This window comes from Ranitomeya imitator, chromosome 9, assembly GCF_032444005.1.
Source record: "Ranitomeya imitator isolate aRanImi1 chromosome 9, aRanImi1.pri, whole genome shotgun sequence".
Lineage (NCBI taxonomy): Eukaryota > Metazoa > Chordata > Amphibia > Anura > Dendrobatidae > Ranitomeya > Ranitomeya imitator.
The window spans coordinates 29,001,873-29,025,901 of NC_091290.1; the positions used below are offsets into that span (position 1 = coordinate 29,001,873).

Genomic DNA, 24,029 nt, shown 5'->3' on the forward strand with positions numbered 1-24,029 from the left:
AGTGATGAGCGAATTATACTCGGTACTCGAGATTTCCCGAGCACGCTCGGGTGTCCGACGAGTGTTTTTTTTTTTTTTTAGTGCTCGGAGGTTTAGTTTTCTTCGCCACCGCTGAATGATTTACATCTGTTAGCCAGCATAAGTACATGTGGGGGTTGCCTGTTTGCTAGGGAATCCCCACATGTACTTATGCTGGCTAGTAGCTGTAAATCATTCAGCTGCTGCAAGGAAAACTAAATCTCTGAGCACTAAAAAATACTCGGAGGACACCCGAGCGTGCTCGGGAAATCTCGAGTATATTTGCTCATCACTAATGATTACATATGTTAGAATGTTTCAGGCTGCAATCTTTAAGTCCTTATAAGCAATTTGCAATCTGCTTGTAGTTTTTATATATCGTAGGATGTAGGCATATCCCTCGCAGCACTACATGCGGAATATGATGTCTTGTGTGTACAGGAGGCTGCTGCCATCAGTAAGTCTCATGTCTGTGCCTTGTATCATACTTGTACTGGTTACAACTCTTGTTTAACGCATGAGAGATCTCTTATTTCACGGTGTGACAAACACTAATGCCTAGGATTGTGCGATTTCCTCCTCCCCGGCAGAATCTGCTATGGGTGCCATCCTTTCTCTCTACATATACACAGCCAGTGTGGTACACCCACTCCCCTCGCAGGCTACCATGTCAGTGCTTTTACTCTCACCTTCCATCTTGATACAGTATTGTTTGAGTGATATGCCCAGAGAGCCTTTCGGTGACTTTTATTTAAAGGGAACCTGTCACCCCGTTTTTTCAGATTGAGATAAAAATACTGTTAAATAGGGCCTGCGCTGTGCGTTACAATAGTGTATGTAGTGTACCCTGATTCCCCACCTATGCTGCGAAATACATTACCTTATTACATTATTATAAGTCGCCGTTTTCGCCTGTCAATCGGGCTGGTCAGGTCGGGTGAGCGTGGTCACAGTGCTGTTTCTTCCTCAGCTTTACGTTGGTGGCGTAGTGGTGTGCGCATGTTGAAGTGACGAATCCACTGTGGGCACGTGAAGAAGCAGCGCGCGATCTGCGGTATTACCCCCTGTCATCGGTGGGGGCGGCCATCTTCCTGGGGCCGCGTGTGCGCAGATGGAGTGCTCTGCTGCACGGGGCTTCAGGAAAATGGCCGCGGGATGCCGCGCGTGCGCAGAAGAGATTGCGGCGGCCATTTTCCCAAAGCCGAGATGCAAACTCGGCTTTGGGAAAATGGCCGCCGCGATCTCTTCTGCGCACGCGCGGCATCCCGCGGCCATTTTCCTGAAGCCCCGTGCAGCAGAGCACTCCATCTGCGCACGTGCAGCCCCAGGAAGATGGCCGCCCCCACCGATGACAGGGGGTAATAGCGCAGATCGCGCGCTGCTTCTTCACGTGCCCACAGTGGATTCGTCACTTCAACATGCGCACACCACTACGCCACCAACGTAAAGCTGAGGAAGAAACAGCACTGTGACCACGCCCACCCGACCTGACCAGCCTGATTGACAGGCGAAAACGGCGACTTTGGTAATGTATTTCGCAGCATAGGTGGGGAATCAGGGTACACTACATACACTATTGTAACGCACAGCGCAGGCCCTATTTAACAGTATTTTTATCTCAATCTGAAAAAACTGGGTGACAGGTTCCCTTTAAACTGAGTATCTCTTAGTGCTGCTTCACAGATTTTTAGAGCAAGAGGAAAATAACGTGGTTAAAAGAGGCCCTAGGGGACCAGAGTTGGCAGTAGCCTGAAGAAGGTGTCAGATCGACTCCGAAACACATTGCCTAAATAAATAACCCTTTTACCTAATACCAACTCTGGTCTCCTGGTGCCTGGAAGAACTCTTTTAACCACGTTATTTTTTCCTTGCTCTGGTGCTTTGATTCCTGGCTACCGTCCTGGTTCATGTGGAAACAGCAGTTCCTGGGAGATTGATCATTATACCTTTATCAGTATTGTGCCTTCTGCACAACACCGTTAAGTGAGCACATTACCACTCACCTATTCTATCCATCACTGGTGTATCACACTTAGGAGCACTCTCATTTCTTTTTTTTTATTACAGCTTCACTTATTCTAGAACAGTTTTTCTTTCCTACAGTTCCAAAGTTATGTTACACTTCCTAAAAAAAAAGCACCCAATATGCAATTTTTTTTGTCCAACCAACTTGAAATATACCAGGGGTGTCAAACTGCATTCCTCGAGGGCTGCAAACAGGTCATGTTTTCAGGATTTCCTTGTACTGCACAGGTGATAATTTAATCACCAACTCATTATTTGTGTAGGTGATTAAATTATCACCTGTGCAGTACAAGGAAATCCTGAAAACATGACCTGTTTGCAGCCCTTGAGGAATGCAGTTTGACACCCCTGAAATATACCACAGAACTCTGGGGGCATTTGCATTTTCTCCTCTATGATGCTGGCCAATCAAAAAGTCATATAGGTGAAAAAGCAAAAACCGACAGAGAATGTAAAATCTACAGCCTTTATTAGCATATTTTCACCCCGCAGTTGTCGCCTCTGGTGTGGAAGCAGCAGGGCATAGAAGATCGGCAGCATTGGAGGTTCAGAGCACAGGAGAAAAGCATTCCAGTGCATCGCCTGTAACATATTGAGGTCCGGAGCTCCAACACTGCCTGAGCTCCCACATCAGGAAGGGATGCGGCGACTGTGGAGTTCTCAGCGTGGTCATTTGAGACAAATCATCTCAGGAGAACTCACTGAAGCAGGCTGGAGCTGTGTACTCTGTGGGTTTGTGTTTTCCTCTCTATGACGTGGCTGTGCTGATTGGTCGGTATTACATAGGAGAAAAAGCAAATGCCCACAGAGAAGTTCCATGGTATACGTTTAGTGGGTCAAAAGGAAAATGTGCATATTGAGCACTTTTTATTACCTAGGGGCATAACTTTGAAATAGAAGGGAATAGAAGAAAAAGAAAATCTGTTTCATGCTCGGAATCAGTGGATCAGCAGCAACTGGAGGAGAAATCATTACAAATTAAAAAATCCAGTGGAAGCTCCTCTAAAGCGAATGCAATGGCACTGATGACCCATAGACACTAAATGACGTATCGGACACATGCTCAACTCATACCCGACGCAAACACTTCCCCTTTGTGTCCGAGGAACTGGATCCAGCGATCACACATTTTCACTTATGCTGTGCGCCACTATGAGAATACGTCTCTAATTAAATAAAGGGTATGAATTTATTTAAGCCCAGGCTAGTATAATAGTGAAACTTAAACCACATAATATAGCATTTGTATTGAAGAAGGAACGAGAGATGTTAATATATGTATATATTTATTGATTACTGCAGGTACTGACAAATATACCTGTTTATCTTTTTGATTATTTGTGAAAACAATGTAGAAGCGTATGGAAACGTGACAATATGAAATGATATTTTTATTTTAATGCCCAAAAGTTTAAAAGGAACACTTGCTTCGCTCTTTAAAATCATTTACAATTTTTTTTTTTTTAAATCATAGTCATCTATATCAAATATTTTATTAAGGAGTCGACTAGGCTTATGACAGGTCATTAAACCCTGCTGTTGTCTGCGGTCAGGGGAGACTGATTTTGAACTTCGGTATTTTTGGGGGTGTTCAAGATGCGGTTCTGAAACTTGTGGTTGATTGACTTAAATGAGGATGGGTCGGTCGGCCACGGGTTTCAGAGCCGCATCTTGAATATTTTAAAGAATATTGATGTTCATGGTCGGTCGTTTTTGACCGAAGACAACAGCAGGGTTAATATCATCTTGGTGGGGGCCTGACACCGAGCACCTTCAAGGCCAGCTGTGAACGGAGATGGTCATTGTCAAAGGCTGCAAAAAATAGGAGCGGAGCTATAGTTCTCAGCAACAGCGACTACACAGTGAACTTAGTCGCGTGTGTCGCTTTCATTTACTGTTTATATCCAGCCACTGCCAAGGCTGATTGATAGGGGTGCCGGAGTCCCACCGATCTGAAATTGATGACCTGTTTGAGGATCAATCCTCCTGGACAACCCCAAAGTTACGTTAATTAAAAACAAAAATGTTTATTGAGAAAAAAAACAAACAAAAACAAGCAAAAGCAATAATAATTTAGTAAAACTTTACTTAAAACAATGATCGAAGCCAGAAAGCACCTGTCATATAAAGAAAACAAATCTTTAACTGCAAGTTATCTTCCAAATTGACCATACACAGAGAGAGTCAAACTCACTATAAAAATATCATTCATCACAGTAAACAATAGGACAAAGTTCAGGGGGGAAAAAAAAGGAAATTATAGTATTCTGTCATTAAAAAAATAGCACGGTTTATTGTGATATATTGTAATATATGTTTATAAATGTTTCATCGATCTATCACAATGCATAGGAGTGCATAAATCATAAAAATTACATTGCAAAACAATAATAAATACCGGTATTTCTTAAGTTCAACACAATAATAATAATAATAGTCACAAAAGTAACACAATGAAGAGAGCGTGTATGGTTTATAATACCTATGAGACTTCCCTTCTAATATTAATCTAACGTTTTAATGAACATCCCCCAAAAATCATGTTCCATCTTAAACATGTTTGTATCAATGTGCTTATAGATATATACGTCTATAATAGAGATATTGTATGGAGAGCAAACATTTACTACAGTATGAATATTACTGAATATTAGTTAGCTTCTAATTAAACCACTGTTTTTAGATTAAATTTAGAGTTGTAGCAAAATTATTTATAATTTTCTTATTTTTCTTGTTTCATAGCAGGGTGTTATGGGAGTTTGGATATACGGTAGTTACACAGCAAATCTGTTAAAGGGAATGTATAACTTAATATTTGTCTTCTGGAAAGTGGATTGGTCGTCGTGGGCCAGTTGAATGGCCACCAAGGTCTCCCGGTCTGACCCCCTCAGACTTTTATCTTTGGGGTCATCTGATGGCAATTGTCTATGCTGTGAAGATACGAGATGTGCAGCATCTGAAACAACGGATACTGGAAGCCTGTGCTAGCATTTCTTCTGCGGTGTTGCTATCAGTGTAGCCATCTTCCTGGTGCGGCGGCCATCTTCCTGAGGCTGCGCGTGCGCAGATGGAGTGCTCTGCTTCCCGGGGCTTCAGGAAAATGGCCGCGGGAGGCCACGTGTGCTCAGATGGAGATTGCGGTGGCCATTTTCCTGAAGCAGAGTTCGCAGATTTAGATCTCGGCTTCAGGAAAATGGCCGCCGCGATCTCCATCTGCGCACACGTGGCCTCCCGTGGCCATTTTCCTGAAGCCCCGGGAAGCAGAGCACTCACTCCATCTGCGCACGCATGGCCTCAGGAAGATGGCCGCCGCCACCGATAAACCGGTAATTAACCTGGCTCTGCTGCTTATCGGGCTGCTGCATCACCTCACCTGTGGAAGGGAGCCTGCGCACGCCATACCGCTCATCCCCGCACCTCTGCCATCGCCACACCACTGCTGCAACCCCCCCATGGAGACCAGGCCTGCTCAGGTGCACGCTGTACCGCATCACCCCACCTCTGCTGAAACCATGCCTCCTGTGACCCTGCTCTGCCACCGCCAGCCCTCAGGTAAGATACTGTAAATTCGGACAATAAGACGGACCCCAATCTTATAAAAAATATTTTTTTCTGCAATTTTCACCCCAAATTTGGGGTGCGTCTTATGGTCCGCTGCGTCTTATAGTCCGAAAAATATGGTAGAACTAAATAGAAATTTGCCAATGTTGCATATATATATGACACACCAACTTTCCTACTTCTCAGTTGGGAGCTGAACCATTTATTATTGGTGGACATCCACATGCCTAAAAAAAAGTGCATTTGCCTTTGAAACTGGCTTATATAAAATAGTTAGAAACCTTTAAATATTATAGGTTTATATGTACATTAATATCTAAATGATAGAGAAACTCAAATCTGGAATACCATAATCCACATGCAAACAGATAGCATATATTCTGCATCGGTGTGCATGCCTATATACATATAGACACTTTTCCTACTACTTGGATATAGGTGGAGAGCATTATGCCTGTACAAGAGGGGTGTATATAGGTCCCCTATTCATAAATATCCAGACACTATAAGCATGAGCCTTTGCTGAACAGAGATTTACCGCAAAGAACATATTCCTCAATACTTTAATCCATATCACATCTCGTTTTCCATGATGAAGAGTTTGTGAGTCTTACTTTGTTGAGGCACGTCAGTATTGACAGGTAATGATCTGGTGCTGAGATCGTGCTATCTTTTCCTCTGCAGCACACATATGTGAGGATGTCGAGATCGTGTATAACCTGCTTTACACACACACCGGAATGACCCCATTGTATTTATACAACGGCTGTTTTTGCAGAGAGCTCCTCTTGGATTCTTTTGTCTACATTCATCCAGATCTGTCAGATCAAGCAAAATTCAAAACACTGATATGAAACTGTCAAAATTCTATTAGTATACATCTTTCCACTATTAGTACTATTAGTTATTTTCTACATATTCTAGGATTATCCCTAAAAGGGGTTATCTCATAAAAAATATTAATCGCCTATTCACAGGATAGGTGGCAATTGTAACAAATCCTCCCCTCGGTGTGTCTTAGGATGCAGTGATTGACAGCTCAGTCATCCAGTATGGTGTGGGGCATGCTGAGTGGTCTGTGCAGTGATTGACAGCTCAGTTGTCCAGTCCAGGTCAAGGGTGTGCTGAACTGTCTGTGTTTTGATTGACAGCTCGACCATCCAATCTGATACTGGGTGGTGCTGAGCTCTTGCCAGATGCTCACTGTTCCCTTGATTTGTCAGCTACTTAACAGGGCTGACAGCCCTAAATAGGTGCCAAATGTAGCTTCAGCTCAGTGTGGTTTGTTTCCTATATGCCTAGTGTTTTGCTTGTTGATATAACACTGCCTGTCCTTGAACTTCGTTCTGACCATCTGTTTGTTTAACTCCTTTGCTCCGATTCGCTATCCTCCTGGTATTTTGACCTTGGATCATTACCTGACTACCCCTTCATTTCTCTCTTCTGTTTGACATACTCTCCTGGCTATTGACCTCGGACCCTCTTGACTATCCTGATCCACAGCTTATTTGTGAGAATTGACTCAGCATCAGAGCAAATGTCTAAATCCGTAGATGCTCCATCACTGCTTAGTAGATGGGGATTCTCCAACCCACCGTTCCTGCTCACTTTATGACCACAGAGAGTAGGAGTTTCAATGGAAAACTGTTCACACCTGCACATTTCCGCTCCTTTGGATGTATGTTGGCTTGAGAGAAACATGCTTCACTACCTACAACTCCTCAATGTGGTTGTGTAGTGAAGATAAATGGGAGACTCGAGAACTCCATTCTAGTGATTATACATGTATCATGTATCCTGTGGAAAAGGGATAATTGATTTCTTTATTGTTTTAATAGCCCCTTTAACTTATTAATTAAAACCATGATACCTTTTATACACTTTGGCACAGAATGTTGTATATTTTTATCATGGAAAGTTTCTGCAGTCAATAGTTAATGTGGTATGTAAGGTGTTTGACAGAGAAAGGAAACTCATTATTTACGGAGATTTCTTTCCTTTGGTGCCAAATTAGGTTACAATGGCAGCCAGGGGCCTATCAAACACCCCCAAGTTTACCAAAAGTACCTGTTCATTAGGCTTTGCCAAAGGAATGGCCTATAAATTGCTTAAAACCATGGCTAAGGACAATTCAATGTCTGAAACGCGTCTGTTTTCACCTTGATGCAGTATTTTTAACGAACCTGGAATCTTTTAAGCTGAACTAATAAATTGGTAAGGTTTTATATCCAAACGGCTAGATAACATTCTTTACTTTATAGATAGCTTGTCATTGTTACACTGAGAGGCAGTAATTCTTTGGAATTCCAGATAGGACAGGAAAATAGAAATGCAACTAAAAGCAAGAGACACATTTATCTAGTACTAGTTTTGACTCACCAGTGCAGCGTGTTCTAGTGATATCCAGTTGGAAGCCACTCTGGCACTCACATGAAAGTCCATGAGTACCTCTCGCACAACGACCATTGGCACAATGGCACTCCTCAGACACCTCCTCGGAGCTCTCCCCATCTAAAAGGAGACATATCATTTGTGTTTTATAAACATAAATGGCAATAATAAACTTCTTTAACCTGTAGCACCTCCGAACTTGTCTCCTATTGAGCACATCTGGGACATCATTGATCGGCAGACTTGTTCACTGTGCAAGTAGCCCATCTGTTCCTGTTTCCATAATTGTTCTCTTGTGTCTACAAGACTGGGGAGTTCCACCACTCCTCTTGGGCTATCTGCACAAAAGCTGTTCTACCCTGTATGCACACATGGATTTTTCCTCTCTGAACCCTGTTCACACAGGTAATATACAGATGATCAGGTTTTTAAATACATCAGATAGGGATTGCATACATTAATTAGGACTGCTCTGATAAGGGTATACCGTGAAGTTTGGTAGAGCAGCTTAGTATACATTTTTTGCAAAAAACGTATCAACCAAATACCCTGTTTTTTACATCTTTTACTAGCACTTGCGGATTACTGCAACATTTTTTCAAACTGAGTGTTTTTGGTTTTACTATTCTCTTTTGTGTCTTCAGGTTTCTTGGTGGTGTGTGAACATGATCATACAGACTTGTTCACTGTGCAAGTAGCCCATGTGTTCCTGTTTCCATAAATGGCAATAATAAACTTCTTTAACCTGTAGCACCTCCGAACTTGTCTCCTATTGAGCACATCTGGGACATCATTGATCGGCAATTGCAAAAGATGCTGCCAGCAGCGGATCTCGATGATTTGCCAAAGTGCATTCATTGTGGCAAAACATTTCTCAGGTAACCTAAATAACCTCATTGATGATAACCAAGGTTGTAAGTGTGGGGATATCTGTAGTGGCGCGTGTATTCCATACTGAAAGAAAAATCGAGATTTGTTGGAAATGTTGCCATTTTTTTTTTTTTTTTAAATCTTTTGCATATCAGTAATATGTCTACTCATCTAGTGATCTCCACAATTTTTCCTTCAAGGTGTTATAATTTCAATGTTGAGGAGTGTACTTTAATGGAGAACATCTCTTTTCAGTAGAACCTTGCTCGAATTTGATGGTGCTATAACCAAACCTTCACTGTTCCTAGGCATGAACACACTGGTACCAGGCCTTTCTGTACCAGCATCAGTCATTACATTTTCTCTACTTCTGTATGGATTTGCACACAGACAAAAGAGCACAATATCGAAAGTGCAGTCTGTGCTGCTGATGGCAAAGGCTGCCTCATGTCTGACATATGTTTTGTGTCAAAGCACAATAAGTGCATAGGCTTCTTCTGAATGGTACTTTTTTCACATATTTTTTCATGCGTTTTTATATTTTGATTGATAACAAAACATGAGTAATAGGTTAATAATTAACCTAGGAAAAATTCCTTATCAGATAACTCCTGAAAATAACAAGGGAAACGTTTCCTGATCTAAATCTAATTTCTCACAATAGTCTAGTGATATTATTGTGCAGAACTACAATTCTAAAGGTACCGTCACACTTAGCGACGCTGCAGCGATACCGACAACGATCCGGATCGCTGCAGCGTCGCTGTTTGATCGCTGGAGAGCTGTCACACCGACAGCTCTCCAGCGACCAACGATGCCGGTAACCAGGGTAAACATCGGGTAACTAAGCGCAGGGCCGCGCTTAGTAACCCGATGTTTACCCTGGTTACCATCCTAAAAGTAAAAAAAACAAACACTACATACTTACCTACCGCTGTCTGTCCCCGGCGCTGTGCTCTGCTCTCCTCCTGTACTGTCTGTGTGAGCACAGTGGCCGGAAAGCAGAGCGGTGACGTCACCGCTCTGCTTTCCGGCTGACCGACGCTCACAGTCAGTGCAGGAGGAGAGCAGAGCACAGCGCTGGAGGACAGACAGCGGTAGGTAAGTATGTAGTGTTTGTTTTTTTACTTTAACGATGGTAACCAGGGTAAACATCGGGTTACTAAGCACGGCCCTGCGCTTAGTTACCCGATGTTTACCCTGGTTACCAGTGAAGACATCGCTGAATCGGTGTCACACACGCCGATTCAGCGATGTCTACGGGAGATCCAGCGACGAAATAAAGTTCTGGACTTTCTTCCCCGACCAGCGATCTCCCAGCAGGGGCCTGATCGCTGCTGCCTGTCACACTGGACGATATCGCTAGCCAGGACGCTGCAACGTCACGGATCGCTAGCGATATCGTCTAGTGTGACGGTACCTTAAGGATTTGCCTCAGACACATTTGTTTTGGCAGATTTTCTAATCTGTAGCGTGTCAATTTCACCTGAGTAAATATTGCTAATTGATTGTTAATCTTGTCCATTGTCATGAATGGGTAGCTAAAATCTGCAATAAATAAGCAACATAGTGGATGGAGTCCACTGCGAACCCGCAGCGAAATGAGTAAGTGATATCGCAAAATAAAAGAATTGAAAAAAATTAAATATAAAAAATACATATGTATATACACAGCTCAAAAAAAATAAAGGGAACACTAAAATCCCACATCCTAGATATCACTGAATTAAATATTCCAGTTGTAAATCTTTATTCATTACATAGTGGAATGTGTTGAGAAAAAAAAAAACTAAAAATGATCATCGTAAATCACTACTAATATCCAACGGAGGTCTGGAGTTGGAATGATGCTCAACATCAAAGTGGAAAATGAAGTTACAGGCTGATCCAACTTCAGTGGAAATGCCTCAAGACAAGGAAATAATGCTCAGTAGTGTGTGTGGCCTCCATGTGCCTGTATGACCTCCCTACAACGCCTGGGCATGCTCCTGATGAGGCGACAGATGGTCTCCTGAGGGATCTCCTCCCAGACCTGGACTAAAGCATCCACCAACTTCTGGACAGTCTGTGGTGCAACGTGACGGTGGATGATGCGAGGCATGTTGTCCCAGATGTGTTCTATCGGATTATGGTCTGGGGAACGGGCAGGCCAGTCCATAGCTTCAATGCCTACATCTTGCAGGAACTGCTGACACACTCCAGCCACATGAGGTCTGGCATTGTCCTGCATTAGGAGGAACCCAGGGCCAACCGCACCAGCATATGGTCTCACAAGGGGTCTGAGGATCTCATCTCGGTATCTAATGGCAGTTAGGCTACCTCTGGCGAGCTCATGGAGGGCTGTGCGGCCCTCCAAAGAAATGCCACCCCACACCATTACTGACCCACTGCCAAACCGGTCATGCTGAAGGATGTTGCAGGCAGCAGATCGCTCTCCAAAGCGTCTCCAGACTCATGTCTGTCACATGGGCTCAATGTGAATCTGCTTTCATCTGTGAAGAGCACAGGGCACCAGTGGCGAGTTTGCCAATCCTGGTGTTCTGTGGCAAATGCCAAGCATCCTGCACGGTGTTGGGCTGTGAGCACAACCCCCATCTGTGGACGTCGGGCACTCAGACCATCCTCATTGAGTCGGTGTCTAACTGTGCAGACACATGCACATTTGTGGCCTGCTGGAGGTCATTTTGCAGGGCTCTGGCAGTGCTCCTCCTGTTACTCCTTGCACAAAGGCTGAGGTAGCGGTCCTGCTGCTGGGTTGTTGCCCTCCTACGGCCCCCTCCATGTCTCCTGGTGCACTGGCCTGTCTCCTGGTAGCGCCTCCAGCCTCTGGACGCTACGCTGACAGACACAGCAAACCTTGCCACAGCTCGCATTGATGTGCCATCCTGGATGAGCTGCACTACCTGAGCCACTTGTGTGGGTTATAGAGTCCGTCTCATGGTACCAGGAGTGTGAAAGCACAACCAACATTCAAAAGAGAACAAAACATCAGCCAGAAAGCATTGGTACTGAGATGTGGTCTGTGGTCCCCACCTGCAGAACCATTCCTTTATTGAGGGTGTCTTGATAATTGCCAATAATTTCCATCTGTTGTCTATTCCATTTGCACAACAGCATGTGAAATTGATTGTCAATCAGTGTTGCTTCCTAAGTGGACAGTCTGATTTCACAGAAGTTTGATTTACTTGGAGTTATATTCTGTTGTTTAAGTGTTCCCTTTATTTTTTTTGAGCAATGTATATATTTATATACAGCTCTGGCAAAAATTAAGAGACGACTGCAAAATGTTCAGTTTGTCTGATTTTTTTTCTTTATAGGTATATTTTTGAGTAAAATGTAAATTGTCCTTTTATTCTATAAACTACTGACAACATGTCTCCAAAGTTTCAAGCAATAAACTTTGTATTTATTTTCTGAAAATGAGAAATGGTGAAAATAACAAAAAAAAATGCATTGCCTGCAGACCTCAAATAATGCAAAAAATGCAAGTTCATAATCATTTAGAAACAACAATACTAATGTTTTAACTCGGGAAGAGTTCAGAAATCAATATTTTGTGGAATAACCATGATTTTTAATCACAGCTTTCATGCGTTTTTGCATGCTTTCCACCAGTCTTTCACACTGTTTTTGGGTGACCTTATGCCACTCCTGGTACAAAAATGTAAGCAGTTCTTCTTTGTTTGATGGCTTGTGACTATCCATCATCCTCTTGATTACATTCCAGAGGTTTTCAATGGGGTTCAGGTCTGGAGATTGGGCTGCCCATGACAGGGATGTGATGTGGTGGTCCTTCATCCACACCATGATTGACCTAGCTGTGTGGCATGGCACATTGTCCTGCTGGAGAAACCAGTCCTCAGAGTTGGGGAACATTGCCTGAGCAGAAGGAATCAACTGTTTTTCCAGGATAAGCTTGTATGCCACTTGATTCATACGTCCCTCGCAAAGATTAACCTGCCCAATTCCAGCCATGCTGAAGCATCCCCAGATCATCACCGATCCTCCACCAAATTTCATAGAGGGTGCAAGACACTGTGGCTTGTACGCCTCTCCAGGTCTCCTTCTAACGATTAGACGACCAAGTGTTTTGCAAAGCTGAAAATTAGACTCATCAGAGAAGATTACCTTACTCCAGTTCTCTATGGTCCAATCCTTATGGTCTTTGGCAAACTTCATCCTGGCTCTCCTTTGCTTCTCATTTTCTCATTGATGAAAGGCTTTTTTTTTCTAGCTTTATATGACTTGAGTCCTGCCTCTAAGAGCCTGTTACAAACTGTTCTTGCCGTGCACTTCACCCCAGCTTCCATTTGCCATTCCTTTTGTAGGTCACTTGATGTCATCCTGCCTTTGCTGAGTGACATTCGAATAAGATGACGGTCATCCCGGTCAGTGCAGAGTCGTTTTCGCCCTCTGCCGGTCTGTAGCTTTGTTGTCCCCAATGTCTGCTGCTTGACCTTGTTGTAATGGAAATTTTAAGGATGGAGGCAACATATGACGCTTACTGTGTCCCTCTGCTAGTAAAGCCAGAATTGAGCCCTTCTCTTCCTCTCTCAAGATGTTTCAACTCCTTTGGCAGGGTTAAAAATTATTTTTTCATTCCAATTACCTTTTGGATATTACTAGCACTTGTTTTTGCCATCCAGATTGTCCTATTGCAAAAGGATTGTGAACACCACAGCAGGTTTTTTTTATACTTTCCTTCATTAAATAAGATTTGGTTCCGGTGATCACCTAATCAGAAGCACATTAAGTAGAATGAGGTGTACTCTGGTTGGAAGTCACCTGACACTGGATTGGAATGGCTGTCCGACATGTAGAGAAGCTGAGTTTTATAAAACTGCAGTAATCTCTTCTATTGATTTCTCTGGTCCCAGTAAGGTTTCTCTGCTAGTCTCTGCTCATCTTGACCTCCACGTGGGATCAAATGCTGGCACGGAAGGCTAGGATTTGCTGGGACCGAAGAATCACAGAATGATATGCCGCAAGCTCGCAATGAACTTACCCTAAATATAAATATAACCCACTGACAATAAATAGGGAAACTTTTATACAATACCTCTCCGTGACTTTCTTTTTACATGATGTGCACTAAACTCCCAGAATGAATTTGCACCGCTGTGAGAGACTGAGCAGGCCAAAGCTGAAAAATACATAGTAAATAACAAGATGTCATTTTTTTTCATGTTACAAGAAGTTATGATTCAATACAGAATACAGTCTGGTTTATGAAAAAAATAGATTAATGCAAGTCAATGGTTGTGTTGAAGACATAGGATTACATACAGATGACAGTTCGACTGATAGAATGAAGACAATAGATTATTTTTTTTTCTCCATCTTCTCACCTGGGAGAATCTGATCATAGTTTGATCCGAGTGTCATTTGCATAATCATCCCAATTCTTTCGGATGAGACAACCTGTGGCCGTCTGCACCTGCCCTAAAATGTTTGTATGGGTTCACATTCGTTTTTGTTTGTCGCTTTAGCTGGGAATATTATACCTTTTATATTGATCGAACATGGGCCTTTTTTTTGTCCTGGGTAATATTGGTGTCACAAACAACAGGTAGAAATTACGGTAATTGGAAGTTCCTTCTAATTAACCGTTAAATTATTTTGGATTTTTTGATCAAATTTTGTTAATTTTGAGTTTATTCTAAAAATGAACGCGGATTGATTTTCTTTCTTCTTTCTTTGCTAAATCCTTACCATGCCTGGGAGGGCAAGAGTGGCACCTAAGACCCCAACCTTGACCTTGTCGACAGCAACATTCATTCAGTGACAGCTGAGGGCCGTTCATTTGATGAGAACATATCCCGTCTGTACCTCGTATCATCCAGCAGATGTCCAGACCCTCGGTGCGATCTAAAGTGGAAAATATAGTTTAAGATTGATTTCCATTCTGGATTCTATCCGCAGTTCAATTATTTTCAGGTGCTGCACATGAGGCACATAAATAATATATAATTAGATTAAATATACTTTGTTTTTAAAAAGAAGTAATATTTCTTAGGCTTTACCCGGTTGTATCACAGCTTTGCATGTGGGACATTACTTATGGTAAAAAAAAAAAACAATTGTCCTTCCCATTGCCTCTCGCGCATCTTCAGGATGGGTCATCAATATTATATGCCTGGACGATCCCTTTATTTTTTTTACGATGGCCCACACAATCACATCTCTCCCTCTGTTATATGCTGCTGTCAGAAAGGTACATGCTAAGTGACAGACTGCTTCAGTTGAAGCTTATTTTGAGCAGTTTGACAGGATGCCATATATTTTAAAGGAATCTGTCAGTAGGTTTTTGCCATTTAATCTGAGAGCATCATAATACAGGACAAAAGACCCTGATTACAACGATGTGTCACTGCTGCGTGCTGTAGTTTCAATATAATCAATATTTTATCAGCTGCAGATTATCACTGACCTTATGTGCAGCTCAGTCCAGCTATTTTGTGTGACTCCGCCCCCAACGCTGATTTGCCGCTTGCTCGCAGTGTAAACAGGAAGTTACAAATCAGTGGTGTGGGCGGGGTTATACACAGCTCAGACAAAATAGGGATTCTAACAAAACTGCACCAAGCAGCCCAGCAAGTGATACATCCCTGGAATCAGGGTCTCGGCCCGTACATTGCACCGCTCTTAGATTACATTACAAAACCTGTTGACAAATTCCCTTTAAAAAAAAAAAAATCGAGAAACATCTTTGTTTTGACGAATTCCAATCTTGCTCATAGTCGCATCTTGTCGGCGATTTACAATGACCGCATACATTTACATGTGGTTTTGCACATGTGACCTGTCGGGGATCCCGGAGGACTGGTCTGCGAAACTCTCTTCTACAGCTATTCAAAGATAATTTTATGGTTGTCGATATCATGGTAAAGGCAGGATTTCTGAGATGTTTACGGCGTTCTTACCTAGTTCAGGATTGGGTATACAGCGCTTTTGCTCAGCGTGGTATTGCATCTGAAGAGGACAGCGACAGTAGAAGGAGCCGCGGTTGTTAATGCACTGGCCATTTATGCAATTCGACTCATCTACGCATTCATCTACGTCTGTAGGGCAACATGCAAAAAGGTGTTATGCCTCTGGTTACAGTCTGTAATTATATGCATTTTAGGAATTATTACTGGTTACAAAAAAAATAAGAATTTGTAGTATCAAAATTTGACTTTTTACATTTGTAGACCTGACAATAGCATAGTGAAGTACACTACTCTACGCAGAGGGATAGAAAAACTCTTCCCAATGTAGGACATATCAAGAGCTCTTCGTCAGCTCAGGAGCTGTGTCCGCACCATACAACACAGGTGCCATCTGTGATATACAGCCATCACCTGTCTCGAATAACAGCAACCAGAGATAGCTACAATCATGAATAACCCCTTGGATGCGCTGAAGTGGTTCAGTGCCATTGACACACCCTTTCCGGTGCCCATTGTTATCCAAAAAAAGCAATCTTGGGGTGCCAAGGAATTGCCGTGACAATCAGTCATGCCCCTGTTGTCACCACCTTTGTACTTCCATAAATCCCTGCTTGTGGCTGGTATTTATAGGAAAATGTGATCTTTACTATAAACTAAGATATTCCATACTATATAATAAGATATTGCAGTATATAATTGAAGTAATGAAACTATAAGCTAGGGCTCAAGTTAGAGGCTCAAGTCCCCTAGAGGGACTAAAAATAAAAGGGTAACTAAACACAAAAAAAGGTTTAAAAAATATTAAAAAATAAACCGCCCATAAATTTGAATTACTCTTGCCCCCTTATCTCAGTCTGAGAATAAAGACATAGCTAATGGTTCTGACAAACCAAGGAAAGTTATGTTTTACTGAAACGCTTCATTTTTTTTCTTACCCATGCATTGCAGTAATCGAGTATCGTAATAGTACCCATGTTTGCAGTAACATTCATAGCTGGGTTGTGTATTCACACACTTTCCTTCCTTGCAAATTTCTTGCCCAAATAGCTCACATTCATCAATGTCTATAGAAAATGAAATTCAAAATTAGAAACAAGTTTCTGGAAATATTGCATGCACCTATGAATCTGGTCAAATGCATCGGATAGTGTTTTTTTTCTGACACTATGTAAGTAACTATGTGGTTTAATTTTTAACTTTTATTTCTCGATTTCTCAAACTGTAAGGTAAGCTTCACCAGTGAGGCACAGCCCCGGTCTTAATTCAGCAGGACAGTGCCAAATGTCTTGGTCGCGGAAACTAGTGAGACACGGGTAGAAAAAAAATCCTCCTTTTTTACAATCCCTAAAAGTAGTATTAGTTGTAGATCTGGTGCTGGCTATTACAAAATGTAAGACACTTGATTGTGAAAGTCAGGAAAACGTTTTTTTTGGGTATCTGCAATGTTCCTTTCTGTATTGATTCTTGTGATCACCAGGATGCTGGAAGTTGCTACATCTCAGGCTACTTTCACACATCAGGTTTTTGCCGGCAGGCTCAAGCCGGAGAATTTTGGAAAAACCGGATCCGGCAAAATTTTCCGCCGGGTCTGTTTTTTTTCCTCATAGACTTGTATTAGCGCTGTTTTGCGCTGGATTGGCCCCACATTTCATCCGTTTTTTGCCGGACAGTGAAGGATCCAGCGCCATCCGGCGTTTGCTAGAATGGAAGCCTATGGCGCCGGATCAGTCAAAAGACGGAATCCGGCGACGTATTCCGGTTTCTTAAACTGAGCATGCTCCAATTTTTTTTTTGAGAGTATGCTTAGTAGCGATTTCCGGTCTGGGAGATTCATATTTTCTCTCTCTCCCTCTCTCCCGGTACAGCTAGACCCTGGATATCAGGTAGTCGGATCCAGCAAAAAAATGGATACGTCGCATCAGTTTTTCACAATTTGCAACGGATCCATTTTTTTCACAATTCGCCGGATTCAGCCTGACTCCAAAAACCTGATGTGTGAAAGCAGCCTAACTAGTATTTTCATTTGTAGCGCACCATAAGGCCAGTTTTACATGTCCATGAAACACTGTTCATGCTCGGATTGGAATACCCTGCATGACTGGTGGGTTTCCTGACAGGCCTTATATTCACTTAGGTCCGATCAGGAGTCCCAGTGGTCGTGCTGGGTATTCTGATTCGATTGCAGTCCACAAACACGTACAAACAGGTCTGATGAAATTTTTTTTTTAAATTCCATAAAACCTACGTATAGTGGAAGCTCCAATACAACTTTTCATTGTATGTAAAATACTTGATAGTTCTATTATTTTGACAGGCCATGCATACCAGTCTTATACTCGAGTCCCAGATTAGGGGACTGTGAGGGCCACTGTAAAACCTTTAGCTTGCTCCTTTTGAGGTAATCTATTGTGAAATTTTGCGTTGTAATTGGAATCATCAATTTGTAGAAGCCATCCTCTTTTCCACTTCAGCTCTTTTACAGATGGTGTTATGTTTGCATCAAGAATTTTGTTGAAATTTCATTGAATCCATTCTTCCCTCTTCCCGTGAAATGTTTCCCTTGCCATTTGCTGCAACACAACCCTAAAGCATGATTGATCCACCTCCATGATTAAAGGGAACCTGTCACCCCCAAAATCGATGGTGAGCTAAGCCCACCAGCATCAGGGGCTTATCTACAGCATTCTGGAATGCTTTAGATAAGCCCCCCCCCCCCCTCAATGTATCCTGAGAGATAAGAAAAAGAGGTTAGATTATATTCACCCAGGGGCCAAAGAGTTCTATGTTAACTTCATCGATCTACAGGACTTGTTTCCAAAATGAATCAGGGTTGTTTTGATGTTCTTTTGCTTACTTCTGACACTGAATTTTATTGTGAGGACGCAGGAGAGGTTTTCTTCTGATGACTTCCATGAAGAAAATCTTCTGATGACTCATCCATGAAGGCCATATTTGTTCAGGTATCTCTGAACAGTAGTACCATGTACCACAATTCCAGAGTCTGGAGTCCAGAGTCTGCAAACGTTTTCTGAAGGTCTTTTTCAGTGAAGCAGAGATTCTGATTTGCCTCTTTAGCAGTCCTACAAGCAGCTCTCACTGAAATGTTGCTTGGTCTTCCAGACCTTATCTTGACCTCCACTGTTCCTGTTAACTGCCATTTCTTAATTACATTTCGAACTGAGGAAAGGACAACTTGAAAACACTTTGCTATCTTATTGTCTTCTCCTGCTTTGTGGGCCTCTATTTGTTTTTTCAAAGTGCCAGGCAGCTGCTTAGAAGAACCCGTGGCTGCTGGTTTTTGGCACAAGGTTAGAGGACGCTGGGTTTTTATAAAGCTGGGAAATTTGCATTACATGACCTTTCCTAACGATGATAGTGAACAAGCCATAACCCTAACAGGCTAACTGATGTCTTAAACCTTGGTCATAGTTATCTAACAAGTAATCTCCAAGAGTGTCCAAACATTTGCATTGGCCCATTTTCCTTTTTGTAATTTTTAAAATATAAAAGATGCCTAAAAATATTTTGCCTAAAATACAAAGAAAATGCGTGTTCTTTAACTTTAGGCCTTTTACAGATCATTCATCTTCAACTTGCTTAACAGTTTACAATAATATTAATTTTGACCAGGGTGCCCAAACTTTTACATGCCATTGTATTTATTAAATTATGTTATTGTGGCACCCCTAGGGGTATTTGCCACAAAAATAGTTACTGACAGTAAATGCAAATACTAAAATAGCAAGACTGCACTACCACCTCCGGCCAGAAGGGGGAGCTCCAGAGACTCCCCTTGATCCATTCTGGTCTGAGAGAAGAACTGGCAGTTGGACTAAGGAGCTGAAAGTGAGAGGTCATACAGTTGAATCTCTAACAGCCCTGTGACTGTTACCAGGCCTAAATCACCGGCATTAGGAGAAGAGGGATAGAGAAAAAGGACATTGTGAGAACCGGGTAGCATTAATCACTACCCAGAACAGGCGCAAAGACGGATACCGGATCCGTGGCTGTATTCATTACATATAATACAGCAACCGGAAAAACGTGAGGTGATATCAGCTTCACTATGGTCGGACGCAGCAACAGACACAGAGTTCAGCGGTACTCCTGGAGGGGGTAAGCCGATAAAAGGACTCGGGTTGCCCGTCGAACCAGGACCCGGAGGGGACAGATTGGGCCGGCAGCCAGTTCACATACAGCAGCAGGGCCACACAGATATTGCGTACAATAAGAGGCGAAGACCCCGGCAGGGTCAAAGTAACTCAGAGTTCCCATACAGACTCCGGTGACAGGACTGGTTGTAAATCCTTTTTTGTTAAAGTAAACTGGTTAAACGTTTCAGTGCCTCAGTCTTTCATTTGGACAATAGCCATCTATCCAGGATTGGGATCATCACCGCTGGGAGAACCTGCTGCTGATCAAGTAAGTGCCTGTTCCCTCACGATACCCTTTACACTGTGCATTGCCTGAGGCCACAGCACCGGGTCAAGCCACCCGTGACACCCCCCTCAAGAGACAGACCCCATTGGTCCGGTGCTGGGTACCCCGGTCTCTTGGGCGTCACAATTGGCGTCACGAACAGGATCTAGCCAGCCCGTATACCGGGTATTGTGTGCCGTGATTGGAGCCCAAAACTGTGAAAACTTGGATGAAAAATCTTGAAAATTGACTTTATTAAAGAAAAATCCATTCTCCATTGAAAACTATTGAAAGTGACTTTTCCCCATTGGTTATAATGGAGTAAAGATGGCCGCCATCCCCTGAGGTAATCACTTCATAACCGTTAGGCACGAGACTGTTAATTGAGCTACGCCATCACCTGAGCCCCAGTCTAACTGAAAAACTTCAGAATCCGCCATTACAGAGCGCGGTGGGTGGGAGCAGCAGGGGGCGTGTCATTGTGGGTGGCACCAAGCTGAGCGCTCTGACATCAGAGCAAGGGGAAAATCGATCCTGCTGCACAGCGGAACGAATCTACACTATCCCGACGGAAGCGGAGGACCGGAAGGGTCCGGATTAACTAAGGGGGCACAGTATGTCGCAGCACGGAGACGCCGCAGCACCCGGCGACGCTAATGCAGCTGAAAGACAGAGTGTCGATAGAGAGTCCGGTAGCGCAGCGGTGCAAGGAGTGGCGCCCATCATGCCGGTGCTGATGCCATATACCCCGGATGGCCCATGGCTTCCAATGTATGAAGGTGAGCCTAATACCCTTGACGATTTCAGAGAAAAGATGCTGGCCCATTTTGACATGTTCCCTGTGGGTGAAGTTCAGCGTGTTAGTCTCCTGATGATGCAGTTAAGTGGCCATGCTAAGCGAGAAGTCACAGCATGGGCAGCTGATCTAAAAGGCACTGTTGAACGCATATTTGCTGGATTAAAAGCTACATTTGAAACCACTGCCAGCAGCAAAGCTAAAGTACGATTCTTTAATTGCAAACAAAAAGTTAATGAGGGCGTGAGAGACTTTGCCTTAAACCTGCAGGAAGCCCTTAAATCACTTACACTGGCTGAACCCATTTTTAACACCGGAGCGGATAAACTGCTAAGAGATCAATTTATTGAGGGACTCTACACCCCTTCTCACCGGGGGCATGTGAGCATGCTTGTTTTTAAGAACCCTGAATTGACATTTGCCCAATTAAAGGAGAGCATTATACGTCTCCAGCTGGCAGAGGCACCTCGGGATCAGGATCCTGCGCAACTCATGGCAGAGGCTCCTCAACAACATGGAGTACCAGTGACATCAGCTATGTCCGGGGCCATTGCTAAGCCCCTGGGGCCCAGTACTAATGAGGCTCTTCAACAAAAGCTTGACTCTTTAACTGATGTTGTTGCTTCAATGGCTAAAACCATGCAGGAGATGAGAGGACCCAAGATGGAGTTGTCAAACCGTAGAGAAGGTGTTCCATGGATGAGACCCCGGAGATACCCGACATGGAGAGGACAACCCCGCGACCGCTACCAACCGGATGGACAGCCCATTTGCCGCCGTTGCCAGCAGCCAGGCCACTTTGCACAAGATTGTGATTTAAACGGGAATCCCCTGGGAATGCGGGCCGCTTCGCAGGAATGAACTTTCAAGGCCCAACACCCTGGCACGACAGGTACATCGGAGGACGACCCATTATCCCTATCGTGCTGGACGGAATCCCCCTCAACGCTTTGCTGGACACAGGTTCCCAGATTTCATCTATACCGTATATCCTTTATAAGAGGTACTGGGCTGATGCAGATATTGATAAAGGGCCCTCTGATGTTGAACTAGATATATGGGCCAGTAATGGTAAGTTGGTACCGAAACTAGGATTCAGGGAGATGACCATAAAGATTGGTAAAGTAGAATTGAAGAAACAGGGTATAATTGTTGTTGATGTTGACCGGCGGAACTGTGAACCAACTGTATTGATAGGAATGAATGTGTTAGAGAACTGCTTTTCCGAAGTCATTTCTGTCTTACAGCAAATTGCTGAAACTGCCCAATCCTGCCAGCAGAGAGTTCTCCGGAGGGAAATAAAAGTATTGATGTTAAGGCAACAGGTAGAAGTTGCAGGTGGAGAAATCGGCAGTGTGAGGGTAAGTGATCCAACATCTATTGTAATCCCACCAAAAACAGAAATGCTGGTATGGTGTAGAGCAGCCATTGGTACTAAGGGACGAGATTATCAAGCCTTAATAGAACCAGTGTACACCGACAGCAGGCCCACTATACTCACAGCACGAGGGATAGTCGAGGTACACCGGGGACGAGTGCCGGTACGACTTTTGAACTGTGGAGAGGAAGAGGTCACTTTGCCAAGGTATGCTACAATGACAAAGCTATATACTGTTGACAACAATGCCATCACAACCATTGAGCCCTTAGAACCAACCTGTCAGGTGGAAGGCAATGGCTCAGATGGAGAAATGGAGGATTGGTGCCAACAGCTACACGTGGGCATAAATTCAACACCTACCCATCAAAAACAAGGGGTGTATAGGCTAGTGACGGAATATGAACAAGTCTTCAGTAAACACCCATTGGACTTCGGACGGATAGAAGGGGTAGAACACACAATCCCCACCAGTGACCATCCCCCAATAAAAGAAAGATATAGACCCATACCGCCCGCTCACTATCAATGTGCAAAAGATATGCTGAGGGAGATGAAACAGGCCGGGGTAATAAGAGACAGCTGTAGCCCCTGGGCGGCCCCTCTAGTGATTGTCAAAAAAAAGGACGGAACCATGAGAATGTGCGTAGACTACCGGAAGATTAATAACATCACCCATAAAGACGCCTACCCCTTGCCTAGGATAGAAGAGTCCTTAACTGCTTTGAAATCTGCTAATTATTTTTCCACCTTAGACTTAACAAGCGGGTATTGGCAAGTCCCTGTGGCTGAGCGAGATAAGGAAAAGACGGCATTCACCACACCAATGGGTCTATGTGAATTTAATCGCATGCCGTTCGGACTCTGCAACGCATCCGGTACCTTCCAGCGGCTGATGGAATGCTGCCTCGGACACAAGAACTTCGAGACCGTCCTCCTGTACCTAGATGATGTGATCGTCTACTCAAAGACTTACGAACAACACTTAATAGACCTGGCAGAAGTGTTCGAAGCCTTATCCAGGTATGGCATGAAAGTCAAGCCATCCAAATGTCACCTTCTCAAGCCAAAGGTACAGTACCTGGGACACATCGTGAGTTCAGAGGGAGTAGCACCAGATCCCGAGAAAATAAGCGCCATAAGGGATTGGCCAAGACCTACCAGCGCAAAAGAAGTGAGACAATTCCTGGGATTGGTGGGTTACTATCGCAGATTTATAAAAGGATTTACCAAGTTGGCAGCACCCTTGCAAGACACCTTGGTAGGGCAGACAAAGAAACCTTCAAACCGAAACCCTCCTTTTCAGTGGAACGACGAAAGGGAAGACTCCTTTGAACAGCTAAAGAAGGCACTAACCGGAGAAGAGGTTCTGGCATACCCAGATTACCATCAACCTTTCATCCTCTACACTGATGCCAGTAATGTGGGACTAGGAGCGGTGCTGTCACAAAAGCAAGAAGGTCGGGAGAAAGTCATCGCCTTTGCAAGTAGAAAGCTCCGGCCTACTGAAAGAAATTCAGAAAATTACAGCTCCTTCAAATTGGAACTACTGGCAGTAGTTTGGGCTGTGACTGAACGTTTCAAACACTATCTGGCCGCTGCAGAATTTATTGTCTATACTGACAACAATCCGTTGACC

The 24,029-nt window shown here is 43.5% G+C and overlaps 1 protein-coding gene across 1 annotated transcript in view; it reads right to left on the reverse strand.

The window, feature by feature from the left end:
* Positions 1-6,153: 6,153 nt before the first annotated feature.
* Positions 6,154-24,029, reverse strand: part of LTBP3 (latent transforming growth factor beta binding protein 3) — an 84,838-nt gene continuing 66,962 nt past the window's right edge. Inside the window, exons 19-24 of the mRNA XM_069739287.1 lie at positions 16,733-16,861; positions 15,789-15,926; positions 14,578-14,733; positions 13,925-14,008; positions 7,984-8,115; positions 6,154-6,422 (exon numbers count right to left, since the gene is read on the reverse strand). Coding sequence (XP_069595388.1) covers positions 6,271-6,422; positions 7,984-8,115; positions 13,925-14,008; positions 14,578-14,733; positions 15,789-15,926; positions 16,733-16,861 — 791 coding nt within the window. The 3' untranslated portion in view covers positions 6,154-6,270. The remainder of the gene's footprint in view (positions 6,423-7,983; positions 8,116-13,924; positions 14,009-14,577; positions 14,734-15,788; positions 15,927-16,732; positions 16,862-24,029) is intronic.